Source organism: Fringilla coelebs, assembly GCF_963513975.1.
Source record: "Fringilla coelebs genome assembly, chromosome: 19".
NCBI lineage: Eukaryota > Metazoa > Chordata > Aves > Passeriformes > Fringillidae > Fringilla > Fringilla coelebs.
The window spans coordinates 9,793,142-9,802,861 of NC_140045.1; the positions used below are offsets into that span (position 1 = coordinate 9,793,142).

The 9,720-nt window shown below is 46.8% G+C and overlaps 1 protein-coding gene across 1 annotated transcript; it reads right to left on the reverse strand.

Annotated features, from left to right (window-relative positions):
• Window positions 1-943: 943 nt before the first annotated feature.
• Window positions 944-8,647, reverse strand: WBP2 (WW domain binding protein 2). Its single transcript, XM_084218485.1, has 8 exons — window positions 8,552-8,647; window positions 6,772-6,880; window positions 6,134-6,269; window positions 4,491-4,583; window positions 4,165-4,281; window positions 3,833-3,955; window positions 2,640-2,716; window positions 944-2,461 (listed from the first exon to the last, which is right to left on the reverse strand). The coding sequence occupies exons 1-8, from the start codon at window positions 8,608-8,610 to the stop codon at window positions 2,408-2,410; spliced, it is 768 nt and encodes a 255-aa protein (XP_084074611.1). The 5' UTR covers window positions 8,611-8,647; the 3' UTR covers window positions 944-2,407.
• Window positions 8,648-9,720: the final 1,073 nt, after the last annotated feature.

Consider the following 9,720-nt stretch of genomic DNA (forward strand, 5'->3'; position numbering starts at 1 on the left):
GCCACCTCTTCCACAGAAAACAAACCCAAGTGGCTCAGCCAGGCTTAAAGTGCAAACAGCCATGTGGGAGGATGTGAGAGGCAAAAGGGATGCAAAAATGAGCAGAATGTGGGAGATGTCTCTGCTGGCTGGCCAGGGAATTCAAGAGAATGAATGCAGCCACAGCAGCTGCTGGGAAGAGGAATGAAACCAAGCAAGGTTTGGATGATCTGTGGAGAGCAGCTCCTGGGTACCTCCTGTTTGACAGGTGTCAGTGTGAGTTGGGGGACTGACCTGGAACTGATCCCACATGGAAACCTCCTGTCCTGCCCTGCCAAGTGAGACTGACACACCTGGCTCAGCTCAGAGGCAGGAACAGCCCTGGCACTGCTGCTGGAGCACAGCTCCCAGCTTTTCCAGGGACAGGAGCACAGGGGGAGCACACCTGAGACAGCTCCGACCTCACTGGGCACAACCACCCAGGCACCTCAGCACACTTACAGGGAAAAAAGGATAAAATTGAGGCTTGCTTCTATCAGAGACATATTTTAGAGGCATTAATTACGCTGCAGTGCTGAGCTAGTTCTTGCAAAGCAAAATAGTAAACAGGTTGTAACTTTTATGAGGACAACTTGTCTGGAAAAACAACTTGGGTGACACATCTGGGTAGAGTAAAGCAGCTGCTGCCAGCTTCCAACAGGAACTGTGAAATGGGAGTTTGCTGAAACATTTTAACATCTTATTTTCCTTCACACCGTCACCCAAGAGAAATCAAGCAACTGATGTCACCAGTGAATAGCCAAGTCATTTTGCTTCTTAGAATAAAATATAAAATCTAAGTGGTTTTGCTTCTAATTCCTCCTCTCTGCATCCAAAGTTACCAGCTCACCAGAAGTTTGCCCACTCACACACACACAAACACCCCAAGTTTTGAGCTGATTTCTCTTTACTTCACAGTCTTGGCAAAACAAATCTGCATTCAGAAGTCATTTCACATTAATATATTAATCAAATGCTTTCAAAATAAATATATTTTTTTAAATAACGATTTCTTTACATCACCGCAGTAGCAATTCTAGAAAAGTCAGTGCACAAACAGGAGCAATTTCATTAATCAGTCAAAGAAAAAGAAAACAAGAGGTGGACCTTGTTTCTCTCCGAGCAGGCTGCATGCAGCAAGTCTCAGCAGTTCCACAGCACAGGACCTTCTGTCACACTTTGCCAGGAGGGATTTTCTCTCTCAGCTGTCAGAAGTCACTGAAGTGTCACTTGTCACAGCTTTGTACAATGCAGAAGCGTCACAGCCCAGATTCTGATCAGTCCTGCACAGGTTCTGCACTGGAGTTGTTGCTAATGAGACCAAGGAATCAATGTTATGAGGAGTCCATGTCTGGGTGACTGGGAATTCACAGCTGGACCAGGAACACAAACAGCAATAAACAACACTCTGTACCTTACAGCTTATTCAGTGTTTTGTATATTCTCTCACGTGCTTCCAGGGCAGAAGTAAAGCAACTGCTTTCTGCCCATTAGCTGTTAATTCATCAGGTAAATCACAGCAGGAAGATGCTTCACTGGCCAAGAAGTGTAACTTGTGTTACAACAAAGGAAAAACAAAAGTGCATTACAGACTATGAGGAGAACGTTCAGGACTTAGTGAACTCACATATCTAACTGGAAAATAGAGACTGCAGAAATATTAGTGTTCCTATGGGATCTAAAGTGGTCAGATGCTACTGCAGAATCCTGTGAAGAGCAGCACATCTGAGGAAGGGAAATTGGTCAGCATTGTCATACATGGTGAGCAGCAGGGAAATTTTATTTACTATGATTGTCAGGAATGACTTAGATTAAAAAGAAAAAGAAATCCCAAGAAAGTTGAATATATATCTGAAAAATAGAATAGGTGTGTACTTCCTTTGAGATCTCAAAGGCTGCCTTTGAAGTCCTTTCTCAAGAGCAGAATTGGATGTGACACTCTGGATTAAAAAGAATAACCAGAGGCATCCCTGTGTCCAGAGGTGCTCTTGGATGCACACTAAGGTAAATTCAAGACACCTCCCACCCCCAAGAGCTTTGTTTCCATGTCATGATCATGTTAATTAGCAGTTTAGAGCAGATGCTGACTCTAAGTATCAAAAGAAACAGAGTAAAGGGAAGCAGTCAGAGATGAAGAGAACCTCCAGGTGTAGTGATGCTGTGCACAGGGAGGAGGGAATGCTGCAGGACAGCAAATCCTCAGAGCTCCACAGGTGACCCAGGCTGCCAAAATCCCTCCCTTTGCTCTGCACAGACCTACTCCTAGAGCCCCTGAAAGCAGTGTGCTTTGGGGCAAGGTTCTACTCCTCAGTGTTATGGACTGTGCCACAGAATTCTGCCAAAATGGAAAAAAAGAAAGCAATGGGTCGTGGAGAAGTTCTGTGTCAGCTTATTGGTTTTTCTTGTCCTCTGGTGGGAAGTATGGAGGAGGGGGTGGCTGGTCCTGCAATAAAGATGACAAAAGGACATCAGTGCATGGCTGAGAATAAAATACAGATCTCAAAGCCCCCAAAAAACCCAAGACACCACATCAATCCAGACCAACTTTGCTGTGCCACTGAGAGAAGATCTGCCAGACACACACTGGGCCCCCCTGCAAGCCCAGAGCAGCAGGGACTCACCGTGGGCATGTAGACATTGTGGGGGTTGCCTGGGCTGTAGTAAGCACTGGCAGCAGCTTCAGCAGCCTTGGCTTCAGCTGTCACAGGGAGAGAAGTGACAGGTTAGGGACACACAGAGAACTCTGACAATAAAACAAGAACTCCTGGCCTCTAGAGTTACTAACAGAGCACCCTATGACCAGTGCTCAAGCTGCAAAACAGCTACAACAAACACAACTGAGCATTCTCTCTTCCAGTCACCACAGAATTGCCAATTCCCAGTGAAACAGAGGAAGACTGAGTTTGGAAATGTCACCTGGGACTCGCATGGCAGCCAAAAATAAATGCTTGCTGGTGCCTTGCCTAAATACAGACAATACCCTTTACAAACAGGCAGCAAACACACCATCCTTCCTGGGAGTGAAATCAACAGGCAAAAGAAAATCAGCACACGTTTATAGCAGCTCACGGGATTAGTGTATTAAAGATGGTAATTCATGAGCACAATCCAGATCCTCCATTTCTGCAGAAAACAAAAATCTTGTACAACCCTCTGGAGGAGGGTCACTTTCCAAGTAATAGCTCAAAGATGAATGGTTGTTTATTCAAACTGAAAAGTTAAATCCTTACTGAAACAAATATTCTTATCTACAAGAGATATATGGCTGTGCCCAACCACAATAGCTCTTTTTTCATTTTAATAAATCCCAAATGAGTGAAAAATGAGGCTGATATTTCCTCAGCTCCTTTCCATCATCTCTTCCCCTGCTCCATACTGTTTCAGCAACAATAATCACATTAGGAATGAAACAGGGGAAGGGGAAACAAATATCACCCAAGCCACAGTTGTGAGCTAAAACGGACCACAAACACATTTCACCATCAGTTTCCTTGTATTCATCCACTGGGGCAAGATTACCACCACAGGAGAATCACAAACTGTATTTTTTCTGTTAAAAGAAGAATACATCCATCTGTAAAATGTCCACCTGGACATTTATGTAGACATAAATGTCTACCCTGGACAGAATCAGGCTGGACTCCAGACTGAGCTGATATACAAGGCTGTAGATTAGGGGAGCTCCCTAATCCCTTTTCTAAACAAATTTCAACTTCTAAGTGGAGCTTCAAAGTTCTCCAAAAGACAAGAAACAAAGTCTGTTTCATCCCTAACAAAACTGCTGTGAGTTCATTCCCCTGGACAGGCTCCTTACCTGCAGGAGTGGAGGGCAGGTCTGGGCCACTGACAGGGGGCTCCATGGGCCCTGGGTATGGTGGGGGTGGAAGCTGCATGTAGCCCATGTTTCCATCTGCTGCAGGAGGACCAGGATAAAAATCTGTCAGGAAAGGAGATCACACAGCAAGAGACTTAACTCTGGGTGGAGTTATCAACCAAAAGAAGCCAAGGCAAACATAATTAAACTCAGGAACAAAAGCTACACAAGTCATCACTAAAACACTGTGTAAAATCTGTTTTTCTTGCCCTTTTTACCTATTTTAACTCTTACTCACTGGAATAACCCCCAGCCTCAGTTCCCAGGCTTACCTGGAGGAGGAGGTGGGTATGGATAGCCCCCATTAGCGGCAGGTGGTGCAAAAGCATAGGATCCATTTGGCATGTAGGAATAGCCATAAGCTCCACTGGGTATTTCACCTCTGGAGACTGGGAAAGCAAAGACCTCATCAGAACATCAAGCCTGCCTCAAATGTAGGTCAACAACTCAACAAACTTAGAGTCCTTATCGGAAAAATAAGTGTCATCCCAATAAATCTGCTGCTCCTTGGAGATGAGAAAAGTATCTTTTAAAGCAAGCTTCAGGCAAGGGCTCCTGAAAGCACAGAACTCTGGCAGACACCCCCAGACTTCCATACCTTGTGATGCCACCTGCAGCATCCGCTGCCCAAATTCAATTGCACCCCCAGCTGAAAAGGTCATCTTGAATGTGGCAGATCCTTCCCAGCCACCTGAGGAAGGAAAGACAGCACTAAGGAGCAAGGAGAAGCCATTTCCATGCTATTTAGGTTGCATGCTGCATCTACAGATGCTCTGTATATAGTTCTTAAAAAAGCTTATCCCAAAAATCCAAACTAAAAATAAAAAAGGCAGAGGAAGTGGCAGAATAATGGTATCATCAGAAAAATTCACACTGCAGTATCGTCAGGTCAAGAGACACCTGAAGCAGAAACATCCATGAGGGAGAGCTTCAAAAGCTTTCTGGAGTTGTGACTATTGCCACAGTAGCTGTCACAGACCAAGCTATCAGGAGTGCTGGATTTGCTCTTGCTTTGGATAAGATTAGTGCAGAAGACAGGGATTTTTTTAATCCCGTTTGCTAAAAAGCCTCTGCAACTACACCTGACTGTCAGCTCCAAATTAGTCTGGGAGTCTGAGTGCCCAACAAAGCAAAGAGCTTAATGAAAAACATGGTCCACATAAATCCATTAGTGCCCATGGAAGATATTTCAAGTCAGAATAAATAAAAATTAGAAGACAAATAAATTAGTGACATCTCACATTACAGTATAAAAAAGAAAAACATGCACAGTCCAGAGTCCCAAGAAAGCATCAAAGCAGAAGCTGTGCTGAAACAGAAACAAGTAGATTAAAGAGCCTTTTAAGCTAAACCAGACTCTCATGGCTGTTAAGACAACATCATCATTAAAAGAGATGGCCTCTGGGGAAAATTAACAAAGATTTAACCAAAGCCTTTTGCCTTTCACACTGTTTTGTTAGTAATTAATGCTCAGGTTCCCTGTCATGCTGGATGTTCCACTTAGCCCCCATGCAGAAGCTACAATGCTGATTTCAAACTCCAGCTGAAGGCTCTAACACCCTGTGCTGTGATTTCTGTGCCACAACTGCTAGACTGAATCAAGCTGAGAATGAAAGTTTGCTGAAATCTGTGCCTTTGGTAAAAAAAAAAAATCAGTCAAAACCAAAATTATTCTTGAAAATGTCTGCCACAGCCTTCTCATTGAGTTTAGCATGAAACAGCTCCTTAAATTCCCTGATTTCAAGAAAACCTTTTCCCTTCCAAGCACCATTTCCCCTGCCAGGATGCACTACAGCAATCCCACAGCTGTCCTTGAACTGCACAAGGAACACAATGAGGAAAGTGCTCTGGGGGTCTGCACCTGAACCCAAACAGAGCCAGAAATGATCTGAGTTTTTGGCACAGGAGAACCTGCAGGTGGGACAGGTGATCCCAAGTGACCAAAGCAAAATGACATCCTCATTCCTGCTGACTCCACTCTGATGTTCATTTGCTGAGATCACTTGTTTGAATTTTCTCTCTTGCAGAGGGCAGGAATGAGATGGGTTGCAGACCACATCTGCTCATTGTAGCTGAACAGGGAGCTGGGAAGGGGAATGTTTTTAGCTGCCAATGAAAGAAACATGTTTTCACAGGAGTGTGAAAACCCATTTGGACAGTGCCAACGTTTGGTTAGCCAGGATCTGGCTATGAAGTGAGCAGCTAAACTGAGACACAGAACACCCCCTGTGTGATACCTACCTCCTGCCTCTGCCTTCACTGTGCCCTTGATGTAATTTGCTCCGAACACTGGCTGCTTGATCTCACAATCCTTCAACAAATAAAAGGGCATCACAAATGACTGCATAGCATCCTTCCCCTTTGACACAAAGATAACCTGAAAGAAAACATTACAAGAACTAGTCAAAACAAACAGGAAACACAGCCCTGATTTATTGTATGAACAGAATTCTCCATGGACTGAAACTCCCTCCCACATCACCAGCTACACAAAACAGCCACAGGGGTAAACCAAATCCTCAAGGTACTAAAGCCTTCCAGGATGTCCCAGATAATGCTCCTCCCAGCTTCCAGAGAACCTGCTGCTCCACACAGCTATGATTTAGTAGCTGTGCTGTTGCATTCAGCATTTCCAGACCACTGCTAATTTCCAGTTTGAAGATGGACTAAACAGCTGCCTGTACAAGAACTAATCAGATTTATTATCTGTTGACAAATAGATGGGATATGCCATGAATTCATAACGCTTCCCAGAGGGAGAGGATGAGCCACACTTCAGGCAGGAGTAGATTATCCTGACTTTCATGCACTGAGGACATTTAAATACAGACTCCAGGGCTGTTATCTCCTTAGACAAGATAAAGCCTTTCACCACTTACCCGGTAGGGAGTCAGGAACACACTCCCTTTCTTGGTGCCCTTGAAGGCCTCTGGCATTGGCTCCAGATCACTGAAGGTGATTTCTACATGGTCATAGGTCATCAAAACACTGCAAACAGTGACACAGGAGACAGCAGTCACAGCTCAAGGCAGAAGTGCAGCAAGCACAGAAGTTTACTGACCTACTAAAACCACCTGTAACCTCAGCATTGATGGAGATGCTGAGCAGGCAGAATCAGTTCTGATTTGCCTTTTTTTTGTTGTTTTTGGCAGCAGCAACCGAAGTAGCCCTGGCTGCTTGTTCCCTTCCCAGTGTGCTGACACAGCTGCTGCTGCTGTCTGCACAACCAGGCAGCAGACCCAGTCAATTGAGCTGATCAAAATCTCAAGACCTTTTTTTGTTTTCATTTTAAATTGTTCTGCATTTCTGCTGGATGAGTTCCCTAATTCAGTTGTCCACAAATGACATGACAGAGGAAGGACTGCAGGAGAAGAAACTGCTCAGGCTGGCTTATGCAACAGGGCTGTTGAAGGTCTCACCACAGCTCAAGCACCTCTGACACAAAAATGTGATCCAGAGGAACTCCTCTTCCTTGCCACAGCAAGAATTCATTAACTCATGTTGCCTGCACTGATTCCTTAATTCTCAATTACAAACTGACCTGATTAAAACCTTTGGACACAGCAGGTAACTTGTACTGACATTACAGCATCCAAATTAGGGACTCTAATCCCTAAAGCTGCAGAAATCTCCACCACCTCTATCTTTGGCAGCTGACGTGTTTCCACCCTCAGTCATCTGCCACTAAATACCTGTCCCTCCAGGAACAGCTTGGGAAGGGCATTGGGACCAGCTCTGCTCAGGCTGCAGCATTTCAGCTTTATCAGCCCAGGGACAGACAGGCCCTGCTGCAAGGCAGGCTGGCAGCTGGGAACAGCAACACCTTCAGCTCCCATCCTCCCAGGGAATGCAAATTTAAGTACCTGAGTTGATCTTACTAAAGCCTTCTAAGAAAAGCCACATCCCAAGTGGAAGACAGGCACAGAATTCCTACACCAGCGTTTAAGTGGCCCGTGGAAAGAAGCGCTGGAGGATGAAGCACTCCTTTGTCCCGAAGCAGATGACTGCCACGTCAGAACCACGCTGGCAGCCAGCGGGTGCGGACAGCCTTTGCCATGCAGACAGAGGCAGCTCTGTGCAGGCTTGCCGTTTCCATGGTTATATCCCAGCACCTTTTTCCAAGGCTGCTCTCCCTCCCGCACACACAGAAAGGGGACTGTGCTCCGGCAGCCCGGCAAACCACAGCGGGCAGCCTCTGGGCTGAGGCACCGGGCAGGTGCAGCCTTCCCGAGGGGACGGACCTGGGGCCAGGCCACATCACCTGGGCGGGAGCTGAGCGCTGCCAGCCCTTGCTGAGCCCTCGGGGGAGAGGCTGGGGACAGCAGCAGGCTGGGGGACGGGCTGGACGCTGAGGGAAGCGGTGTAGGGGGGACAAGGCCGGCGGCTGAAGCCCAGCAGAGCTCCCCTCGACAGGGCCTGGGGCAGGAGGACACGTACACCCACTGTGCCGTAGGGAGATGAAGGGAGGACGAGCAACGCCGGCACCGAGAGGGTTAAACCACCCCCTTTACCCGCCTCTCCCCCTCAGCACGCCCCCCCATGACCCACACAGCCGCTCCCCCTGAGGGGGAAGGCAGGAGGAGGGCGGGGGGGAAGGCAACTCGCCGCTATCCCCCGGCTCCCGAGGCCGGAGGAGGGGAGAAGGGGATAGCACCTCACTTCTCGCTGTTGTTAACGATGACGCCGCCGCCCTCCGAGTGGTTCTTGTTGAGCGCCATCGCCGCCTCCTCCGCCTCCTCCTCCTCACAGCATCGACGCCGCTCTGCGCCTGCGCGGGAAAAAGGTGCGCCGTCAATGGGACCGAGAGGCATGCTGGGAGTTGTAGTCATCGCCATCCATTGATTGGGTCACTTCTTTTCTCCGCGCGGTGCATCCTGGGAGTTGTAGTCCACCCCACGCAACCTTACCACTGCGCCATTTGCTCCGCGCGGAGCATTCCGGGAGCTGCAGTCCGTCAATGCACTGTATAACACTCTCCGTGTCGGCCACGCGGTGCATGCTGGGAGTTGTAGGCGACCGCCATGATACCCCCCCTTCCCCGCCTCAAGGCCCGGCACCCAGTCTCTCTACAATTGTGCTGTTTGGTGGAGTAAAATAAAAATAATTCCGGATATCTTGCGGTTCTGCACATGAAATGAGGTTTAGCCCCTTAAACGGCGAAGATGCTTCATTTCCCACGATTTTGATGTGCATTTCCGGTTTTGCACACTCGCAAACAGATTTTTGATCCTGTTACCGGCTGCTCTCAGTGATGGAATTGAGCACATCCAAAAAATTACCCCTTTATACTGAAGTGTGTTAAACTAGGAGGACTAACCAGTGGCCCTGTAAACAAGCCAGGACCGTGTCTGTGGGTCTGTCTGTCAGGAATCGGGGAGCAAGAAAATATCTGTGGCATCTGCATATCTGCAGGAAGGGTCTGAACTCTTACCTCCAGGTGTGCAAGTAGGAGGAATTAAAAAATTTAATGATTGCATAACTTCATTAAAAATAGAAACCTGCAAAACTGCTTGAAGGGCTCCCTCAGATCAGTAACTGGCAGGTGAATATTAATAATATACAAATAAGAGCATGTATTACCTTGTATTATATATTTTTAGATAGATCTGAGCTATTCCCTGGATTTGCAGCAAATAAGAGCATGTATTACCCTGTATTATATATTTTTAGATAGATCTGAGCTATTCCCTGGATTTGCAGCCCAGTCCTGTCTGAGAACCAGACACGGGTGGGGGGGAAAGCACAAAAACGACATAATGGAAACCAGATTTAAATAAATGCAGTGACATAATCTGTATGGTTTCTTGGCAGGAAAAGAACAAGTTTGT